The sequence below is a fragment of the Ambystoma mexicanum genome, chromosome 3p (genome assembly GCF_040938575.1).
Source record: "Ambystoma mexicanum isolate Mex_15411 chromosome 3p, UKY_AmexF1_1, whole genome shotgun sequence".
Lineage (NCBI taxonomy): Eukaryota > Metazoa > Chordata > Amphibia > Caudata > Ambystomatidae > Ambystoma > Ambystoma mexicanum.
The window spans coordinates 853,211,935-853,235,692 of NC_090925.1; the positions used below are offsets into that span (position 1 = coordinate 853,211,935).

Genomic DNA, 23,758 nt, shown 5'->3' on the forward strand with positions numbered 1-23,758 from the left:
CAGTGATTGTAAGCCCAAGGAAACTAGCTCCCACAGGAGGGTCCCCCTGAGCATATCTGCCAGAGCACTGATAGTCATATGAGATTATCACTCGGAAAATGCCTCAAGAAAACGCCCTTACAAATAGCGACCCAATATATTTATTGTATTGTTCATTTATAACGCGCTTAATACCAGCAAGCGCTTTCTAAGCACGGGATCAGGATTCAAACCTGTGTCGCGCCGCGTCTTGCTTCCAAGACAAGCGCATTGCCCCTTGAGTTATCCTTCCTCCCCTATTATAACCCACCTTCCTAGCGCTTTACTCCATCCATGCGTTGCCCCCAACATTCCACAAAGAACTGCTGTTCCTGGGTCTCCTTGCAATATCCCCAGAGCTCTCAGTGCCCCACAGACTATGTTCTGGGCACCCCTGGTGGGGCCACAAAATCCCACCCACCGGACAAACATAGGTGCTGGGTACACAGCAAATCCATTCCTTAAATCATAGGGATCTACAGGATCAGCAGAGCTATACTGCCCCTTACATTGTAGAGGCCAGCTGAGCCATCCCTCAAGCTGTGAACATCTACAGGCTTGGCAGAGCTAGCCCTCTCAAGCTTTGAACATCTACAGGCTCGGCAGAGCTAGCCCTTACACTGTAGGGATATACAGGCTGAACTGCCACACCGAGTCCCAAATACGAGAAAACAATAGTCTGCAAAGGTTTATGCTCGAACCACTTCTACATGTAATTGCATTACACTTACTTGTGCAACTCTCTAATTGCTGTCAGATATGGGCTGAACAAATACACCAAGGACTTTACTACACATGATGGACAGGCCAAGCATCATGTGACCAAAAGTTTTTTCAGAAAACTGTCACTTTTAGGACAGACATCTCAAGTGGTGCTACATAAAAAGGGCGTTGCACCCTTTTCTGTAATTCACAATGAGCCCAGCCTAACCAGACACAATTCCAAGAGCAAAACTCTTAATTTGCATGGCAGTGGTCAGCATTCCAAATGTTTTAAGTATAGATTTGTGTCCCAGGATATAGAACCACAGAGGCGGATGCAGACTGGTTGCCTTCCAATATATAGTGTAGTCTTTGCTATTCGACCTAGGAACTGTGGTATGGGAAACAGAGGGTCCCACAGACAAGGGGCAGAGCCATGGAACACCTGCACATTTTAGGGAATGCTTGGAGTTCTTATGAGGGTTTCAAACATGATCACCCGTGTGGGATCCATCAAGCTAATGGTTAATTTGTGCTAGTGTGCGTCAGGGCTGGGGGGCGGGGCCTATTTTGCAGCACTGTACTTGTAAACTCCATGCAATATTCATGAACAGAATCAGCTTTTTGCATGTTCTTGGCAACTTTACTCACTTGGTTTTATTGTCCATGTCAGTGAGAATATGTGTGCATGTGTGTGTGCGTGGCCGCTGCTGTGGCACAGCAGTCTCATTGGCTGAAGGAAGAATGACTCCAAAGTCTCTGGTTGATTGATATTCATTTTATGAAACTCATGCCCCGGGGTAGCACAATGCATGAGTAGCGTTGGCACAAATCATTCATTTTCTATGAATGCATTGATGATGACGGCATGACCGCATGCTGCCACAGCCACACTGCATCATTCATCTTGCTGTTATAGTGCAGTTGCTATTTTAAAACAGCCAGCACCCAGGGTTGCTGTATGCATGCAACATGGTGCAGGCAGAATTAGTGCCACCTTTAGTTCAATGTGCAGTGCCTAAGTAAGCCTTTCTCTTCCCCATCCCGCAGCATGCTGTCGGCTGAATCTTGCCAGAGCACAGGCTCAATTAGGGTTAAACATACCTCAGCATGTGCCTGCATTCACAAAGCATTCACAAAGTGTGGAGAGAGGAAAAGGTTGCAGAACCTTTGCTTTAGTGGACGTCTTTTTCTGCCCCACTTTACATGCACTATGTTTGTTGTAGCTACTTTTCTAAGTTTGGCCCAGGTGTCCATTTGGTAGATTGTTTGTCTTAGTATTGCCTATCCAGAGTGCTGAGCTGTGATTTACATAGACCGGAATGTCACATCCTGGCGAGGGAGCGCACCTTCTGGCATACGTTAAAGTCAATAAGCCAGAGGTACATATGAGGAGGGGCACACAGCTTGTTTTTTTTTTTTCCCAACCATTAACTACCATGGCCATGATAATCTCTATGGCCATTCATTCCGACCCAGTTCCTGCCCCTCCCTGCCCACACCACCTTCTCATGGGAACTCTTGTGCTCGCTTTAAACAAACCTTACCATCAAACTTTGCACTCAATTGCCTGTCATTGGTTTTTCAAAGCAGCTGCAAACCGGCTACAGGTGTAAAAAAATGATGTAACCTGGTCTGCCTACAGCCACTCGATTTATAAGCACTATGCGCGTCCTTCGCTGAATTCCTCTTACAAACAAGCATGGCAAAGCCAACAGTTTAAGCTAGTGTATCATTATGTTTGGCATTCACAAGTAGGGCTACTATATGCCCAGGTGGTACTCCCACCATTTTGCAGCTGCCAGTTGCTACAATCCATTTAATACCACCACAGCAGATGGCAGTGTCTGGGCTTTTGTGTAGGCATGGGAAAGGCATTTGCTAAACTGTTGACATTGGGAATGCCCATTAAAGAATGCCTTTTATCTGTGTGCCTTTCCCAGCACAGGAATAGGATGAAATGGGTTAGGGATGCATGTTGCCTGGGCACCTTGCTTTTTTCGCACATACATTTACTTATATAGCTCACACTACTAATTACTAAATCACTTCCTGACACTAAATCACTTCTTGACACTTTAGTTATTTTCACATAGCTGTTTCACCAGTGTTCTGTGCATGATTATTTTAAGTTTCTACATATTTCCAGATTGATGAATGGCAATATTCAAAATATGTTACGAAAAACTGTGTTTACCGAGGTAACTAACTTACGTAATTCCCCATGATGTAATTTCCTGTGGTGTCATCCTTTACACATTAGATGGGTCCCACACTTGAAGTGCTGCACTTAGCCCCAGAAAGCATTTGAATGGCCCTGCGTGCAGAGTGAGACACAAAAACTAAATATTTCTGTCAAGCCACTCGTACATATAACACACACACACATACACACTGACATATACTATAGGTTTATCGCACTAAAGGAAATGGATCAACCCCTCAGTGTTTATTGGCGAGTGGATGTTTTTATTGTATTTCTGCTTATAATAGGCAGAAGCTCGGAAAATATTGTGAAGTACCCAGAAATCGAATATATCCTCCTTTCTGCACAATTAAAAACGTTATCAAGCATCGATAAGTATTCTTCCATCTCAGAATCGGTAGACATCTTTCGACTGATGCCTCTCGCAAGAAAGCTACTGCGAATCCTCCTAACTGTTCCAGCATCTTCCTATAAGGTTAAGAGGAGGTTTAGTGATTTCTGACAACTGAAAATGTGGCTGCATACAACTAGAACACAAAAAAAGACTAAATCATGTTTGTGTGTGCAATTTTCATAAAGATATAATGGATCTGGTTGACATAGAAACAATAGCAGCAGAATTCGTCATGCGTAACGAACGCCGCAAAAAATATTAGTTATTTTAATAAATCTTCATGATCATCACGGACTACAAAAACATTGGCCGATTTTACTCTGTGGTTTGTGTCTGTAGCAAAGTCCGCAAGGTGTCCCCTGTCCCCCCAAATTTTATGGGTCTCCTATGCCCCTGGTTACGGCTCAACTAAAATGAGTCCCATTGATGTTAATGTGGGCTGCACTATGCCACCTGTACCACAACACCCCGTACCAGGATTTCAATCCTGTCTCTTTTCACATTTATTTGTGCTTTCTTTCATTGGCCAATGTGCTATATTTTCAGTGGAACCGGCAGCGAGAAGGGTTAATCTACATTGGGCCGTCTGCATGCCCCAGTCCGGAACCTTCTTATCGGAGTCAACTTGGTTCATTTTGTGCAAGTCAAACACGTTTTTATGTTATTGTGGCCTACATGTTCCAGTATCCAAATAGAATAGTTGATGTGGCATAACATTCTCATGCGCAGTGCTTCATACCCAATTCCTCGCTTCTATGAGCTGCGACAACCGCTGTTATTGCTATGGTATGCAATTTTTTTCGACGCAGAAGGTTGAAGTGCTTTTTGGCCCTGCTGAGATTGGAACTTTAGTAGTGAGACAGGAACCTGTCAGAGGTAAGCATTTAACTCCGTGAGCCATCCACTCTCACTGCAGTATGATGTTTGATCACATGTGCAGTGAAAAAGAAATATATATTATATCTACCCATCCCCTCTCAGGTCCCTCCAGTTCTTTTTCAATGCAAAATATATCATTCATATTTTCACATTTAGAAGGTGTAGTGTGTCACAATCTTCCGGCTGCAAAGCACTTTAATAATAGCTGTTGTACTAATGAGAAATATAACCCAAGAGACAAAGCATCAGCATGAGCAGTAAGTATGCACATTGAGGAGAAATGCGCCTTCAAACACCAATTGCTGTATAGGTGCATTATAAATACCCAATTAATAAATAAATAAAAATAACTGTTAGCATCAACCAATCCAATAACAGGCTCTGAATACTGTCAAAGCCCTACATTCGTGCTGTTTGAAGTGTTACCACTGCGACTTTTATTCATCTTCAGACATGCCCTTATAAACATCATATCCCAAGCTTTACTTTTGTAGAGGAGTGTAAAGACACCGGAGGGCGGTGTCTGTACTCCTGCTCTCTATATGGTAGAGGAGAGGCACAGAGGACCGTTGCCAAGATTCTCTATTATTGGTACGGTGGTCGAGCAATCAAGGCCTAGCTTCTCAGGAGGTGATGCAGGCTGGTTCTTAAGTACAGTGTAGTCCCCAAGCCCCCACAAAGGAATGTCCGCACACTGTATTGGTTAAAACACAGTCTTTATATAATTAATATTCAAGGTTATGTACACTATCACAATAACTCACTTTGTGCTCAGAAATCAACAATGGTAAATATATACAGTTCTAAAGTGGTATCACAAATATTATCAGACCTCATTAATGTGTATACGGTCAGAATGACACACAGATCAAATAAAGAGGATACGAGCAGTAGAGAGAGGAAGGAAAGCAAGTTGGTTGAACAACTGGCAGAATACTGGTCACTACCGTTAAACACAGTTCTGTGTGGAAATCCCCCCACCTGGGCAACCTGTAGAATAATGATAAAAACCCAGTCCATATATAGTTCTCAATAGCCTTCCCAATAGTTCTACAACCCCAAAGTACCTGGCGTTGTAGAGTTCCTCGTCGGGAATCAACGGCCCTTCTTGAGTGCCCTCCCTTTAAGGCAGGAGTCACGGGTCGTCAAACGTCCGACAGAGAACAGGTCAAGCTACGACGGTGAAGTGGCAGCTTCGTTCCTAGCGGTGCTCGTTGACAGGGAAACGTAAACGTCCTGCAAGGAAGAGGCGTGCGGGGCACCTCGTTGTCGATAGTTCTGGACAGCAAAGAGTTTGAACAACTGTGGCCCAGCAAGGGCGTCGAGTCGTCAGCGTCTCTATGGTCTTTGGGTGGCGGGATGCTCCTCAGCACGTTGACGGTCAGGCCTTCTCCAGCAGGATACAGCGGCGACGATGCGGACGAGAGCGTCTTTGGATTCGAAAATTCTTAGGCAAAATGGGAGCACTGCGGCTCCAGTCGGCGACGGCGGTTGTCGACAGTGGCGGACAACAGTCCGGGCGCTTCTCCTTGGAGTTCCGCAGCAGTCCCCGTGTCGGGTCGGCAGCCTGTCGAAGGTCTGTCTACCAGGGAGCTTTGGTAAAGATCAGCTGGTGCACAATGGTCCCTCATAGCTCGGGAAGAGGGTGCCTTACCAGGTCCTCTCTGGGTCAGTCCTTGGAGGCCCAGCAGCTTTCAGATTGTGAAGGAGAGCAACAGCAATACTTCTCATCCAGCAGGGCTTCAAGATCAAGCTTCGGTTACTCCAGTTACTCACCGTAGTGGACTTCAGCTTCTGAACACGATTCCTAGCAGTGAGAGGTCCCCAGATATACTGTTGATCTCCCATTCATTCCGCTGGGTCACACTCAAGCATCCAATCACGACTAAGGGCATTCATGCAGGTCAGCAGCCAATCAGGCACACAGTGCATTGAGGCCATTCACTTCTCTCCAGACACTCACAACAAGTTATGTGTATTGGGATAGTACCCAGCCATTCAATACTCCACGCTGCATTCATATCGGTTTCGGGCAGGGCGGTCTCAGTCATTGTGTCAACCACCAGATACTAGAAACCCACAACATAGAATGCGTATTCGTCACACACTCCATTCCCCCAGGTCCCACCCACAGGCGTACCCACAACATACGGTCATTGAGAAGGCTCCAGCCAGTCTGGTCGGCACTTCCTATTCCTTCCTATTCCTATTCCTATTATTATTATTATTATTATTTCCCCACACTACCATATGTGGAACTTCCACCCAACAGCCAGTCAGGGAGAAGGGACAGAGGCAGGGCTTTTCGGGACTTCAGGAAGATCAAGGTAACAGGTGATGGAAGGCAAGAGGCCATGGGGGCCATTTTGTCTCCATCCGGAATCTACCGATTCCAATGACAGGGCCTGGGCATTCCAAAATGGAGGACGCTCAAGGCACCAGTCATTTCAGCATGGACCTGCCACCAGCCCGTACCCTGCTCTGCGGGCCACACCCAGGTGCCCAAAAACATACACTAGGGGCACAGGGTTGTACTCCTACCCATGGGTGCCATAAGGGTATCCCATGGGTCTGTTCACCAAGCCAAAAGAGAGAGCTGCACCGCCAGGAGTCCCACATGAACTCCTGCACGGAAAACACGACAGAACACACGATATAAAGCAGTAAAGGACAAGGATATGGAGGCCCTGTCCCTCCGATGCATTTCCAGCATCACAAGGAGTAACTATGTACATCTCCAGGAGATCCCGCCCCCCTGCCTCCACTGTATTGGAAACATGAGATTGTGCCGTGCCTGGCACCAGCATAATACCAATACCGCAGCGAGTGTTTGAAAGAAGATACCCATTGAGACAACCCTCAAAGTGATGATAATTTACAGGAGAAAAACCCTGAAGGAGTATAAGGAGAGGCTGGACGGATGAACTGATGACGTTCTAAAAACATATGCATGACATCTCAAGATACTAGCTGAAGATGATGTGTGGATCCTAGCGGGCTAATGGTGAAGTAAGGACCAAGTGAACTCTCAAGTATAAAAGAAAAGATTCCACGTGCACAAAGTGCTGCAGAATACAACCGTTTAATAAATGTACATACGCTGAAACGCAAGATAGATTAAGTCAACATAGAAGCCAGCTATGAGTAGTGAATAGAATGCAGGCGAAGTCACTATTGTACAGAAACTGGACATTGATATCATGAATTTAGTAGGCCAGAACCAATGAAACGGGAATGGAATACGGTGTTGAAGCAAGAATAATAGGCTCATGGAGCTGCAAGGCGAAGGTGCCTGGCCTCGAGTCAAGATTCAAAATGCGAGGTCAGCTATCTATTCTGAAGGAGGACGAGTATGCGAAGGATGAACCTTCTCACATTAAGGTGCAAGAAAGAACTCAAAGAATGTTAATTCATTTAGAGCATTTTAAAACTGCTAAATGGACCAAATCGTGGTCTCCTGTCATGTGCGCCAAGGATGGAAATAGATCTTTAACTTGAAGTTTCAGACACGATAGCGAGTGCCTCTCACTCCTATGCATTCTCAAAGCCAAGGATACTTTGCATGGTCAAGTATAAAGACAATTTCATGGCAGAAGGCGTGGGTGATGAGAGATGCTGGGCTAATTGGGTGGTGAGATAGCTTCATGTCCTATCTCCCCGCACCTTGGTCTGGGCCTACCTGCTACTAGATGAAGCAAATGTTACAGTCATGGCGCAAGCGTGCCAACCAATTATATCAGTCCATATAACAAAGGACGTTATAGTTTGAAAACCAATGACAAACTGTGTATCTAATGTTTCTGTAATTACATGTTTTTAGAGGTAGGCATAAGCTGTCCACCTGATAATGGGCAGCCAATACTAATCATGGCTCCTATAGAAACGTATACTTGGATGTTTCCCTTAACCAATCCCGACCCTTGATAGGTTTTTCACTATTGCCACGTCACTCCGATGCATTATTTACTATAAGGACCATACTTTGTATGGAGCTCATTGAGAGACTGAGCGTATGTGCGTTGATGTTCGTTGAAACCTACCTGTTTTAGATCATTGTTAATAAAACAGCACTTTGCCATCTTCCTGAGTGGGTTCCATTATTTGGACTTATTCTGGTGTAATCCCATCCATTCCATATGGACCTTCATACATATTGTTATTTGCCTCTCCTTTTTCATGTTCGATGTATTCTGTTGTTACACTGTAAAGCGCTTTGGGTTAAAACGCCATATAAATAAAATAGATACAATACAATACAATACAATACAATACCTCCCCAAGGGCCATAAACTCACTTGAATTCCATGCCATATGTACGAATCTCATTTGTACCCTGGCTGCATGAAGATGAATGTGCGTAGGTTATGGAATGGCAGTCGGATGACAGCGCTTTCACACAGCTTGCCGGGGACAATATTCCGGATGATATATAATATAATACATGTGATATATTATGTGTATATATTTTGTACATACAAATGCACAGGTCTGTGTTTCATTATTTATTAGCAATCGTCAAGTAAAGGTGGCCCCCTGACAATTGCCTGCTATTCCCTGTTTGCACTTCCAAAAATAATTCCTAGAGACGCCAGGATTTACAGCCCACCTAGATCAGGGTGCGCATCGTGGACCAGGGGGCAGTGCATTATACCTCTTCAACCACACTCAAGATGGCTCCCCTCCGGGCCAAACACGCCTGGCATGTTGCCGCACAGCCCACGCCAGGCCCTTAGGTGGATGTAAGGTTGCAAGTAGTCGCCCTCAGGTGCACCACTTGTGCATGCAAATACAGGCTTTTCTCCTGAAAAGCTTATAATGCTATAATGGGCCACGTGGAAAACAACTGCTGGCCAGCGCCGACCCTGCAGACAGGGGTGATATGCTCAAAGCACAAAGCGCGTTCCCAGGATTCGAGCAAGTGCATTCTGAACCAGCTGTTGAGTCCCAGTTAGGCCCATAAGCAGCTTATCTTTGCATGCAGTGCATTTTCATAGTCCAGAAGCACCATCAAGGAAGCATCGACCAATGATACTAGATCCACCGATGATATGAGGGGTCGGAACCCTCTGGCTGCCTGAGATCAATATTACCCGTCCTTGTTTTCAAATAAGATGCTGAGGTTTTGCACTTGGGTAAAAAGTGGGAAGCTCAGAATGGTATTAAGTGAAAAAGTATTTTTCATTTTCCCAAAAATTAAATTGACCGATTAAAAAAGAGCACCCTGAGAACGCCTACGCCTAGAACGGTCTTTCTAAATCTTAACTGTCACGCCGCTGCCGCACACGAGTGCGCGCATGGGGTGACAGGCTGACCGAGATGGGTAGGCGAAGACGGGTTTCAGGTATGTGTGTGTTTGTGTGCGTATATGTATGAAAGGGGACAGTGTTTGTGGTGGGGAGGGGGGTGGGGAGAAGGAGTGTGTGTGTGTGTGTGTGTTTGAGTGTGTGTATTTGTATATGAGGCGGGGGCTGGGGAAAATGTGTGTGTCTGAGTGTGATGCAGGGTTGTGGTTTTGCAGACGGTGCTTCAGGGGTGAAACCCCCTGATTTCAAAGGACGGGCGGGAGGAATTGATGAATTTTGAATATTAAAGGCTGCACAACATCGGCTGAAACAAATCTGTCTTTTTTGTGTGCAGCCTTTAATACTTCAGATAATCACATAGAACCCTCAGAACAGAGAGTTGGTCTGTAGTATCCATGCGCAGTGCACGCTTGACTGAGGTGGATTGTCGAGGCTGTATGCTTAACTCCATTTTGTGGGATATCTCTTCGGTAGAATTGAATGAGAGGTGTACTGGCAACAATCCACCTAAAGGTAACTTCATCTCAGGTGGAAGACCCTGTTTGATTGACTGTTTTTCGTACCTACATGTTTTAATGTTAAATGTTAAAGGTATTTGTACCGCGCACCGTCACCAACGGAGTTGGTCCCCAGGCGCTCTGGCGGGTCTGTAAATAAGAAGGTGGGCTGGGTTAGCAGGTGAAGCGGGAGTAGGGTAGTGAGAGGAGTGGTGTTCTGTTGGCAGCTTCAACTCGGTATACACCGGGTGATGAGCTTTGGTGCGAGTATTGGGTTGATGCCAGTCCTCGTGTGCTGTTGGTGTTGCTTATGTGTTGTTGCGGTGTTGTGAAGTGCGTGCGGGTTGTTGTGCGAGAGATGGTTGTGTGAGATTTTTGAGTGAAATATGTTTGCAGAAATGCTGAGTTTTTTGTTAGAGGTGGAGCTGTGCCTCTCTAAGAACAGTGAGCAAGGGGTCCCCGTCTGGATCCCCCTGGTAACTTAGGGTGAGACCCAAAGTTACTTAATATGCGAAACAAGGGGGGTTCTGGGAATCCCTCTACCAGCACGAACACAACCCATTGACCTGTTCTTGTGAGTGATTTTTCAGTCATTTCAAGGCCAGAAAGTGACCACAATCCTATAGTCTTGACTTGGCTAACTATTCTAAGGCCGAAAGCACTTTAGCTCGCTACGATTACCAATAGAGAACTTAGTAGAGATGTTGGGAAAAGGAGAATTATGTAGGCTACTATGTTATCAGTGTCCTCAGTGCCAGGGACTATAATCCATGTTTATGAGGCTTTAGTGAATCTAATTACTGATGAATGCTGTGGGAAGACAAGACAATCAATTAAGCCTGTAGAGAAATCACATCATGATGCTCCATGGTATGATGCGGATTGCCTTCAGGTAAGAGGGAAGCCATACAACACCTCTAAATATCCGAGCACATCGTCAGGTAAACTACAAACATTAAAACAAGTCTACAAAAATGACTAAAAGAAAAGATTGTACATCGCTACCCAGTGGGATTTGCTGGACAGGATGGTGTGGGAGATTGATATAAAGGGGGTTTAGAGTCTTGCGTCTCAAGGCTTTCGACGCATGGCAAGGGTGGATCTTGTATAATGCGACCGCCGATGCATCGCAACTAATTTGGAGATCAAGGTTTTCCTCAAAAAACATGTTTTTTGCTCAAGAGGGTATGGTAGAGGCCATTCGAACCCTTGAAACAGGTAAAGCACCTGAGCCTTATGGGCTAAGGCCAGACATGTACAAATGGTTCCATGAATGGTGGTCCCTCTTACTAGTATGTCTATTCAATGCGATCGCATGGGGTCAGGTCCGTCCGGTCTCTTGGAAAAAGAGTGTGATTATTCCAGTATGTAAGAAGGGATGTTCAAGTGACCCCATTGATACTTCTCAATTGATATTTCTCTGGCAAGACAAGACGCCCACTGGCTCCCTATCAAAGAGCGAATTCTGTTCAAGGCACTCACAATCACACACAAATGCATATCGCAGTCAGCAACCCCCTATCGTACCGAAAGAATACACCAAGCATCCACTCTCAAACCCAAACGCGACCTATACTCACACCAACTCACAATCCCCGCCTTTACCAGAGTCAAAGCAGGAGGCTCCAGTTTTGAAGTGCTAGCACCAAAATCCTGGCACTCTCTACCACTCAAACCTAGGAAAGAAACTTCTCTCATGACCTTCAGAAAGACTCTTAAAACCATACTTTTTAAGTAGACGACACCCCTGCCACTATTGCATACCATTGTACTTGTATATCATGTACTGTAACTATCATGTACTGTAATTATCATGTACTGAACATGTAAACTGTATGTATGTAAAACACACACATTGTATGCTAACTTAGTAACTAAGTTTCTCCCATGTAACCTGCACCTAAGTGAATATTCTATAACAGCACCACGATCCCATAGGGCAGTTGTGCGCTTTATAAATGGAAATAAATAAAATAAATACCGCCCAATATCTCTCCTTGACTCGGCATGCAAGATGTTTGCTAGCTACCACTCTCTGTAAGATTGGAGGAATGGGCCAGGGTGAACAATATCCTGCCAATCTGCCAGGAAGGATTCAGGAAGGATTTTGGAACAATTGACTACTGTTTTGTCCTTAGCATAGTCCTGGAGAAATATATTGAAATTAGACAGGGACATGTCTATGTTGCTTTCTTAGATCAGGCTATTCCTAGACCATGCCATTTATGAACGTAAACTGCATAAACTGGGGGCCGCAGAGGACATGCTAAAGTTGAACATTTGCCTATGCTCTGAGGCCGGGGCCTCTGACTGCAGTAGTCGGAGTCATGATGCCCCCTAACCCCCGTGTTTCGTGTTAGGCAGGGCTGTCCTTTAGACCCATTGTTATTTATCATCTTTCTTTCAGATTTAATCTGCTTTCCCAGTCGAGAAGACTTCACCCACTTGCATTAAAGGGCAATGTCGACTTTATTGAACGCAGATGGCACGATTTTGTTGGACCTGACACCAAAGGGACTAGGTTAGAGCTTGAAGTATGCGGGCAGTTTTCTTGAGGAGCACGGCCTTGAGCGAAATCTGAAAAGGCTAAAATTGCAGCCTTTGGGAAGGACATAATAAAACACAAATGGGCTATCGATAAAGTGAAAATCAAAGTCATGAGCTCCTATAGCTATTTGGGTATAGTGATCTCAAAACATTGTAGATGGTTCCCTCATATCATTTTGCTGGAAATTATAGATTTGGTGGCAGTAGATTAGACAAGTGTGTCAAGGTGTAAGAGGCCAAAGTATTTTCTACTGTGGTTTATGGCAGCGAAATTTGGAATCATACCACCTGTGCGATATTGTATTGCATCCAAAATGTTTTTTTGAGGAAGGCCATTGGTTTATCACCTGGTACGCCGGGTGAGGCATTGCAGCTTGGGTTGAAAGTAAGTAATATTAAGGATTTAGCAGAGTATAGTCTTTTAGAATTGTTTTGAAAAATATTGACTCTCAGCTCTGATAACCCGAATATCACTAATGCAGTAGATGAGATACAAACTTTCTTACCGCATGTCAAATACCGAGGGACAGAAAGAATGTAGCTCTGCTGAAGAACTGGGGTCCACATTTTATGCAGGGCTCCAAGGGTGGTATGAACAAGAAGGACCTGAAAATCAGAGCCAAATTGTGAGAATATAATTGTGCCCTGGGGCGTATTGGTAATTTGAGCTCATTTACATTTTTGTGGAATCACATGGAAGAGCCTGGGCAGAAAGTGACATAATTAAACTTAGGTCCTTGGAACCCAAGAGGATCATTTTAATGGTAAGAATGAACGTCTTACCTTTGAAGGGTCGTATGAGTGCTCTTGGTAGGCTATGCACCGGTTCCATTTGTTAATATCCCCGCACAAATGTCAGCACACAAAAATATCGCCATATTTTTGTGGCGATATTAAGGCATGGAACCTGCGGGGGACACCCCCGCAACCCATGCATTATTTTTAAAGGAGTGGGGGACACCCCCACAAACCCCGCTCCCAAAAACCCCCAAAATGATCCCCCCAAAAAATATTGCCTACGTCCGTTCCAGACGACCATGTATAGAGTGATATTTTTGGTGGGGATAATATGCAGTGGTACCCTATACACCTGTGGGTCAGGAGGCAAAAGAGACCTATTGCATTTTATGCTGTTTTGTACCCTGTTGATGGACCTAAGGAGACAGTGGCTTAGAAAGTATTTGATCTGTTACAACAGCCACGATGTTGCTTTTAAGGAATTGCGAAGATTTCAGTTTTATAGTAGATATATGTAATTATGTGAAAGAGGCTTTAAAAAGATATGAAAGACAGTTTTAGTCATCTGAATGGATGTTTAATGGTTGCACTTTTTGTTTGGAAATGTATATTTGATTTGTGATGTATTATATTGTGTATTGCCTAGTTTTGTTTAATGATGAAAACCGAATGGAATTAAATTGACAGACAGAACATAAGCCAATGGCAGTCCCCACTCTCCTTGACTTAGCCTCAGTGATCTGAACCGACAATAACCGGTCCTGTCTAGTCAAGTAATCCAGGGCTATGTCAGAAGTGCATTGGAAAAAGCCTGAATATGAGTGTCGTCAGCATACTGATGGCTAACGTCCTAAAATACACAGCAGCGAGAAGGCCGCACACCGTGCAACCCCATGAGGGATGGAACCCAATCTCATCTACTGGGTCCTGTACTGCTGGAACGAGAAGTTGTACTCAAGACACGTTCTACCAATTTCCTGTTAAGCCCCAGAGCCGGGTCAACAACCTGCTATGGTCAATGGTGTCAAAGACCGTTGAAACATAGCAAAACCTAAGATACACCCCCTGTCAATAGCCACTAGCCAATCATTGTCTTCATCGAACAGAGTGGACTCAACTCCGTGACCCGCTTAAAGCCAGACTGAAATACATTGAAGCCACCTCTTCCAAATCAAATGTGAGTGAACACTTTCGTCTTTAAAATGTACTCTAACTAGGGAGGATTGGCAGGATGGCACAAGTTGTTAAGAACATAACCATGCCTGCCTTTTAAAGGAAGTTTCGAAATTAGAGGCCGGTCCAAAGATGCAGAGACCACGCCCATCAAAACAGACTTCTTAGTGATTTTACCTAATGAAGGTACCACTTATTAAGGATGACTGGTGAACAGGAGTCGAGATCACAGGTGGTAAATGCAAGCCAGGGGCTTGACTGTGAGGAGCTCATTTTCAGTGACGTGGGGGGGGGGGCAGATGGAGATGAAGGGCCTCGTAGATGAGAACGGGATGACATCAAAGGTCGTCGATGCGATGGATAAGATTTGGAATTAACAACAGTCCTATTACTCCAAACGAAAATTGAGACCAAAAAAACAAACTATCACTAATCGAAACACCCCCTGCTCCTTTACCACCACTCCCTCTATCTAACAATCTATTTTAATTCAGCCCCGTCTCTATTTTAGAAGTCACCAAAATGATCAAAGGCCTGAAGCCCTCCAGATGCCAAGGCAATATCTGCCCAGCATCTTTCATAAAAGACTGCACGATAAAGCTCGCCCACTTCATTGCATCCCTCATTAATAACTCCTTCTCCTCTGGTAATATACATACCAATCAAAAAAATGCTTGGGTCCTTCCACTCCTAAAAAATCCCACATTAGACCCAAATAACACCTCAAATTACTGCCCTATCACGACAGTCCCCTTCCTTCTATAAATATTGGACAGAGCAGCATACCTGCAAATACAAAAATATCTTGAAACTAACAACCTCCTTGGCCTGCGTCAATATGGCTTCTGCCCAGGTCACGGAACGGAATCAGCACTCCTGGATTTGAAAATCCAAATGGAGGAGATTATAGACAAAGGAAATCTGGCCCTCCTCCTTCTACTTGACCTCTCTGCGACCTTCAATTTGTTGGACCACAAAATCCTATGCCAACACCTCTCTTTCGGCAGCTCATTTGTCCACCAAAGCCACAGCCTGGATTGAGTCCTTCCTTTCTAACTGTAAAATGAGGGTATTTTCCAATTCAGCAGCTGCCCCCCCAGCCCCAGTCATCTATGGAGACCCCCAAGGTTCCAGCGTCTCCCCAACACTGTACAATATCTTGACAAAGCCCCTCTTCGTCCTTTTGGGTGAGCTGGGTGTCTCCTACACTAACTATGCAGACGACACCCAGATCCTCCTTCCCATCGCTGGCAACTATAAGTCTGACTCCAACGCACTGACCAAACCATATCAAATCATCCAAGCCTGGATGGCTCAACATGGACTACATTTAAACGACTATAAAACCAAGTTACTCCTTGTAATCAAAGAAGTAAAAACTCTGGGAGTCTACCTGGACTCTTCGCTCTCTCTAACAAGACATGTAAACGCCATTGCATCGGCAGTAGCATATATCTCTTAACTCATTAATGCTTGCAGACCCTTCCTGACATCGGAGAGATGCATCACGATTGCCAGAGCACTCATTCTTTCTAGGATAGACTACTGCAATAACCCCATCACAGGCCCGACCGTTCAGAACATCAATAAACTCCAGATCATACAAAACAATGAGTTAAGAGCAGCATTGAATATACCTAAAAAAGAACACATCTCTTCTGCCAGACGGAATGCCCACTGGCTGCCGGTTCGTGGTCGCATTGTGTTTAAAACCTTCTCACTAATGCACAAATGCTGTAGCTTCCCAGTGGTGCAGTGGTGGCGGCGCACCAATGGAACGCACTCCCGCTATCCCTAATGCCTGACTCATCCCTCTGGTCCTTCCGCAAAAGCCTCAAAACATGGCTACTCATGCAAGATACTTAATCCTAGGATGCTACCATATCACACTATGCTAATGTTTGTACTTTTGGGTCTATGTCATGCTTTCTGTAACCAGCAACCAGCCACATGTGTTAGTAGTAGGACCATTTGTTCTGTAACCTGTCTGGAATGTAATTAGTGCCCAGATGCACCCGGGTGCGGCACACTCTACAAATGTCAAATAAATAAATAACTAAATTGGGCTTTGGGCAGTGAAATCATGCAGCCTGCGTATCACCCCACCTCCGCTGAGTTGTTTCCCATGCATCATTGATTGAGAGGACCGGCGGAAAGAGGGGAAATGGTCTTCCTACCACCCCCTCCCACGAGTCGATCATCTCAGTAGTGTTTAACCTTCAGCAAATGTTGAGAAAAATCTCAAGTTGAAATAGAAGTCAGGGCACATTAATGCTGTAGCTGCTGGTCCAATTGATTGGATCGTTTAGGCCACCAATGCTCTGCACAAGAATGAAAATACATCAAACATAATAATCAATGTGATTGTCTTTTACCATAGTCCTGTGCCTCTACCACATTCAAGGGCAAACGTTTCAGAGATAGGGTCCATGGCGGAGCAGGGTGCGAAGGTGAAAGCAGCCCTTCATCAAGGGAAGTACATATTAGCAGAGGGCAGTGTGTAAAAGGCCACTATTGAATTCCTCCCTCTCCCCAGTAGAGGATGCTCCTTGCAGATCTACATGTGTGTGGGGTGGCGGTTAGGGCGTGGTTAGTGCACTATAGATGAACTGTTAATGATATACTTTGTCTCTTTCTTGTCACAGGGACTGAAGCCCATGGATTTCAACGGCTTGGCCGACCCCTACGTCAAACTCCACTTGCTGCCCGGGGCGTGTAAGGTATGTGACCGGGGTGTCTAATGTATCTGTCCAGGAATCTGTAAGATATGTACGTTGGGTCAGTAAGGGTTGTCCACCAGAGTGGGCAAGGTATGTTTCCGGTAAAACGTTTTTAAGGGTGTGTGTGCTCAGGAATGTGTAATGTCTGCTCTGGACTTTCTACAGTGTGTTCCTGACTCTGTGAGCAACTATGATATGTTCCTAGGTGTGGAAAAGGTATGATCCCAGAGTGTATATGGTCTGTAAGGTATATGGCAGGTGTGCAAGGTGGGTGCCCAGTTTGGGTCTATTTGACCTAAAACATTAGACCTACTCACATTTGACTGAATTTATTTGACCTTTTTTCGGTCTAAAATGCACGGTGCAACCCCCTGAAACTCCTCCCTACTTCCCCTAAACCTAATCTATACCCTTACCCACCCCATTTATATATTTAATTAACTTTGACCAAAAGAAAGTTCTAAAAAATGAGATCAAATGTTTTAGGTGAAATGTTTTTAGGTCAATTATGCTAATACCATGTGCCCAGTAGTGCTCAAGGTGTTATAGAGAATATGTGCCCAGAAATTATTAAACTATTCATCGATGAGAGTGCAAGGTAGATGGACCGAATTAGGTCAGGTATCCTGAATTGGGTATTCTTCGTTCTAAGGAGTGTGAAGGCATGAACCCATTAGGGTGCAAGAGATGCCCACAGGAGTGTGTAAGTCATGTAGACTGTATATGGTGTGGAAAAAGTCATCTGTAAGGCATAGCCACATTGTGAACAGAATGTGCAAAAGAGTGTGTAAATAAGTGCCCAGGATTGTATACGGTACATGGACAGGCTGTGCCGGGTATCTAACCAGTTGCTTGATATATGTGCTAAGAATACTGTGTATACGTTGTGAGGCCAGGCGTGAAAAAGGAAGGGGTCCTGGGGCGTATCTGTAATGCGCTCAGCAGTGTGTGATTTGCCAACAGTTTGTGTAGGCATGGCCAAGCAATGGCCGTAGTGGTACTAACTGGCCATTGATGGTATCAGTTGCAAAATGGAGCGATTACATGGCCTTTTAATAGCAATGCCTGACAAGTGCCTAAAACATATACACAAGCCAAAACTGTTGGCCTTGCCAATGCTTGTTTTTAACAAGACTCCAGTGACGAGCACGCAAAGTGCTCATAAATCGAGTGGCTGAAGGCAGACCTGGTTAAGACTTCTTTATTACACCAGTAACGCGTTTGCAGTTCCAATTAAGTCATTAACTCTCGGAAGACTGCTTTGAAAAAACACTGGCAGGAACTTGGTGTGAAAAGTTTGATGGTAAGACTTGAATAAAGAGAGCTGAAAGAGATCCTATGAGGTGGGTTTTTGGGCACGGAAGGCAGGAACTGGGTGAGAATGGCCATAGGATCAGCGTGGCCTTGGGCAGTCAATCATTGGTTAAATAGCCAAACAACACCTTCAAGCTTTGTGTCCCTCCGCATATGCCATTTCTTCCTATGTTTACTCTGATGCAATAGTTTTGGCTTATAGGTGGCTCTGCCATCTAAAAAGCCCAAACTAAAAATGATGTACCATGAGTGTTTGAGGCATCCATCCGGGAATGTTGAAGGTGTGCGATTAAGACATGTAGAGGGTGGGTTCATTTTTCGTAAGGCATATTGTAAAGGCGTGCTCTGCTAGGCGTTTGTGCAGCAGCATCTAAGTTATGCGCCCTGGTTGTGTACGTTTCTGCTTAGAAATGTCTAAGATATGTATATAGGAGAGCATATGGCATGTGGAAGAATGTACTCGAATCCCCACTCACCAATTCGCAGGTGCAGGGCCAGCCTTAGTGGCTGAAGCGCCCTGGGTGAATTGGCACCCCCACCCTCCCTGTGCGCCCCTGGTCAACAGAGGGTGGGGGGGGCCAATACCTCCTTGCTCCGGCGCCTCACAGGTGGTTAATCACTGGAATAGGAGGCTCAGGCTAATGCATGAGCGCCCTATTCCAATGAAAACCACCTCACTCCAGCATCAGAGTGAGGAGGTAATCATGTGAATAGGGTGCTTAGCACCCTATTGTTATTAAATGAGCCTGCAGCAGCGGGTGCTTTTAATAACAAAAGGGCACCTGCCGCGCCTTCTCCATTTAAGCCAGCTCGGGGGAGCCCTTGAAAGACTCCCCCGAGCTGGCATGGCCAGGGGGCTAATGGCGCCCTGGGTGGTCGCCCAGCCCGCCCTGCCCTAAGGCCGGCACTACGCAGGTGCACAATTTTCAGTGAGGACATCAGGCTAATCATTCTGAACATAGACAGATGCCCTGGTTTTTGAAGCGTGGAAATATGACCCTGTAAATGTGGGTCCAGACCAGTACCTTTTTGCTTTCTAGCGCGCTGCAGCACATTGAGCAGAGTGTGGGACTGGACCATCTTTTGGGTCGATCTCGGCCTGGAAGACAAGGTTGTTACGGGTGTGGGTGGTTGGGATAGTGAGGAAGGGGCAGAGGGGGTTGGTCGGTGGATGAAGTTGGTGAATCCCTTATTTAATGGTGAAACATGGAGTAAAGTGGTTAGGGGAGTGGTCCAAGGGTTGCGCATGGAAGTCGAATGAGGGTGTGTGGAAGGGATTCACATTAAGAAGGCAGAGAAAATGAGTATGTGGCTCAGAGCGGCAGGGGAAGAACCGATTTGGTTGTGCTGTCACAGAGAAAGCACCTACAGATGCCGGGCTGGGCGCATAGGATTCATTGGGTGGGTATTGGTGGGTTGCAGGGGGGACATTGGCCGGCAGAAATCAGCGAAAGAATCATTGATACCCTAAGAGCTTGTGAGGTATGTGCTCCTAGGTGTGTCTGTTATTTGCCAAAAGGTGCATTAGCCATATGCACAATGTATAAGGTATGTAAACAAGAGTGTTCTAGTTGCATACCTAAGAGTATGCAAGCAATGTCCATAGGTTTACGCTAAGCCCAGAGAGTGTATGGTGAGCACCAAGGGGTGAGTAACGCATGTGTGCAAGGTATGTGCCCAGCAATGAGAAACATATGTGCACAGGATTCTGCAAGATAAGTGCTAGGTATGTGGAACAAATGCACCAAGGAGTGCACAGGTTATGTGAACAGAATGTGAATGAGGGATGTCCAGGAGAATGTAAATTAAGTCAACGAGCACATGCCCTTTGGCTTGTAACCTTTTTCAAGCCTTTCTCCAAAGAGTGGCACTAGGGTCGAGTCATTGTATCAAGGTTTAGATATCCCACTTCTGAAATGAGCTGTGGTAAGGCCAAGCAATGACACACTTGACACATTATCAGGGTGTTTTGACAATGGCGTTAATGTGTATCATTTTAGGGAAGGTGTCGGGCTAAATGCCTATCAGAGCCAGGGTTCCCTTTGCAAACTATAGGGACGTTTCGTAAGTAAACTGTGTCAGGAATGGGTCAACATGAAGTGGTGTTCTCAATCAAACCTTCAAGTTGTGTTGGGAGGATAGCCCAGGGGCAATGTGCTCGCCTTGGAAACAAGAGGACACGGAGCAACACAGGTTCAAAACCTCTGGGTATTAAGTGTGTTATAAATAACCAATCATATCATATATATCAAACGTTTCTTCAAAGACCTGAACAAACTATGTAGGAAACTCCTATGGTGGGAGGGGAGGCACAGAGTTGCCCTAGACGTAACTCAAAGACCGTACGAGAGGGGAGGCCTGAAGACCCCTAACTTTGAGCTCTACTACATAGCGGCCCAGCTTAAGCACGTGATCCAGTGGATGGCCGATGATGCCACGACGGACACACGCCTATTGCAGCCCCCAGACGCACCTTGGTTGCTTAGGGTCCTCCTCTGGATCAGACCAATACCTAAAACGCTGGATGCATACCTCATCCGCCTAGGCACTCAGATCTGGAGTCGGGCCTGCAAATCGGTCGGGTTGACCGACCCCTACTCCCCACAAATCCCTATAGCCGCCATCATGTCCACTAGACCGGAGGACCGGAAGGCGATCCGGAATAGGTGGGAACCCTCCGGTGTTGCCACCCTGGGCGATCTGATAGACGACCAGGGCACTCACACATTTTCCGAACTGCACGAGTTGACTGGGGTTCCACTGGGTCAGTTCCTTTTGCATGGGGCGGTGATGGACAGGCTTAGGAAGCGATGGCCGGAAGCAGAATCCCAATGCGCCGGACACGAGTCCATTGAGAATTTGGTGGGCGTAGCAGAGGGGGGACATGAAACCTCTAGGCTTTATGAGATCCTAATTGACAACACCACACATAACGAACTCACATGCAGGGGTAAATGGGAAGCCGAGCTAAACACGCTATTCGGAGACACGGAGTGGGAAACAATAACACATTACCATAAAAAAGTCTCCAGGAATGCCCGATTCCAGCTTATCCAATTTTACATCATCCACAGGGCCTACCTTACCCCTGCTGTCATCTCGAGATTCAATGGTGCCGGCGTAGTTCCGTGCCCCAAGTGCCAAGAACCCGCGGCTTCACTGACCCACATGTTTTGGGCCTGCCCGGATATACAAACCTTCTGGTCGCAAATTCAGACCAGGTTGGCGGAGGAGGACATAACGCTAGACGTGCAATCCCCTAAGGCATGTCTATTGGGCTCATACCCGCGAGGCAAAAAAAACAAACCCCTCAATACGCTCAAGGACTTGATGTACATCCTCGCAAAAAGGCGCATCGCAATGGCCTGGAAGTGCCCCAGGGCCCCTAGACTTGTGACATGGTGGGAAGACCTCCGTAGGTGGTCTATGGCTGAAACCGGGGCCTGGGAGCTGGCACAGCGACAGCAGAAGACAGGTGACTCGGAAGACCTCTTGCAATGGATAGCCCTCACGACAGCCCTGTTCCGTCCTAAAGAAGCCAGTACCTCAGGTGAGGACCCGGACAGCCCGGGCTCACCCTAACACCAATGGCAGACCGCGCAACCCCGGTCCGGGTTCGCATGGGGGGAGGAGGGAATGGGAAGTTATTGTGGATATATAACTGATTGCTATGTGGATGATGCTGTTTGTATAAGTTTTTTTTTTTAAAAAAATCAATAAATATATTTTTAAAAAAATCATATATATCATATCATACCCTTCTTCTGATAAGTCAATGCACCTGTTCTAGAAAGCAATGTCTAAATGATACGTACAACATAAAGTTCCAAACTAATCTTAATGAATCTTTAAGCCTCCCAGCTGCCCCAACCTTACAAACATCTCAATATACAGCCAACAAAGTTCTGAAAAGCCTAATCCTAAAGGTCCAGCGCTCAGCTAATATAGCAAAACAAACACCATCTCTTGGAAAGACTCCTAAATGCTCTACTCAGTCTTGACTATCCCAGTCCTCCTTTCACAGACTCTCTTAAGACCTCAGGTTGCTTCAATCACCTTCACCATCCTTTTCCCTCACTCTCTGGCCGGCTTCCCTTGGCCCTCCTCCTAAACCCACCGGCGAGGCTAAGAACCTCGGGGTAATCTTTGACTCCACCCTTTCCTTCTCAGCCCACATCTCTGAGGTCTCTAAAATTCAAACTTCCCCCAGAAGCTCATGGTCTCCCAAGCTCTGGTTCTCTCTAGCCTGAACTATTGTAACAGCCTCTTTCTAAATCTACCTGCCTCTACTCTCCTGCAAATAATCCAGAACAGGACTGCATGTTTGCTGCATTAGACCTAGCACTTGCAAATTGCTGGCTGCACTACCACTGTTTGTTGCCTTTATTATTTATTTATTATTATTCATCTGTTTCTCCTCTGCTTCGCACTTTCCACTTCTCCCCCCTTACATGCACTTTTCCCCTCCCCCTCTCCCATGCACTTGCACGTTCTCAATGTCACTGGGCCTAGTAAGATCGCTGTTTTGTTCTCCCCTGTTCCCCTCCCTTGCCTTGTCGCGCTCTGAAACACTTGTGTGCGAGCGCGATAGAAACAAAATATCAATATCAACATCAATATCAATCAGTACTTAACTTCTCACAACTCTCCTTAAATAGTTCAGCCCTACACCAGACCTTGGGTTTCACACGTTTTAACAACAGTTCTCTCCCAGACCTTGGGCACATCAACTTTCACAGGGGTTTTGGTTAAGGAAGCACTTTACCTTTTCTCTTTCTCCTCCTTGGCACAGGACCATCCGCTATGTCCTCCACTCTTCAAAATTCGGACCTCTTGTGGCCACTCAAGTGTGAGTGTAATGTGCACTGAGAGTGAAAGATATTATACAGGGAGTTTGTGTTGTTTGTACACCAGTTTGTGAAGGTATTTGCAGAGGAGTTTGGTACTGTCATTTAAGTTGCTTTTTAGGGTATCCCGTGTTTTAAAAGACTTTGGGAGTCATTACGAGCTTGCCGGTCCGGATACAACGGTACCGGTAAGCTTGGCGAGACCACTATCCGGACCGGCAAACTCCGAGTTGTGCTTGCGGGTTCCTTTCATTCCACCAGGGCTGACCTGGCAAAATTAAAGTAACCTGTGAGCACAGCATTTCGGATGCACAGGCACCGTTTATACCGCAAATACCGGGTCCAGCAAGGACGTAATGACCCGGTAATTGCCCATTTCTGGGTGCTGGAAAAATTGCAACTCCGGCAGCAGCCATGCCT

General features: G+C 45.7%; 1 protein-coding gene across 4 annotated transcripts in view; it reads left to right on the forward strand.

Annotated features, from left to right (window-relative positions):
* DOC2A (double C2 domain alpha) overlaps nucleotides 1–23,758 on the forward strand; it is an 890,443-nt gene that overhangs the window by 557,553 nt on the left and 309,132 nt on the right. For all 4 annotated transcript variants that reach the window (XM_069651975.1, XM_069651972.1, XM_069651973.1 and 1 more), the window contains exon 4: nucleotides 17,103–17,177. In XM_069651975.1, coding sequence (XP_069508076.1) covers nucleotides 17,103–17,177 — 75 coding nt within the window. The remainder of the gene's footprint in view (nucleotides 1–17,102; nucleotides 17,178–23,758) is intronic.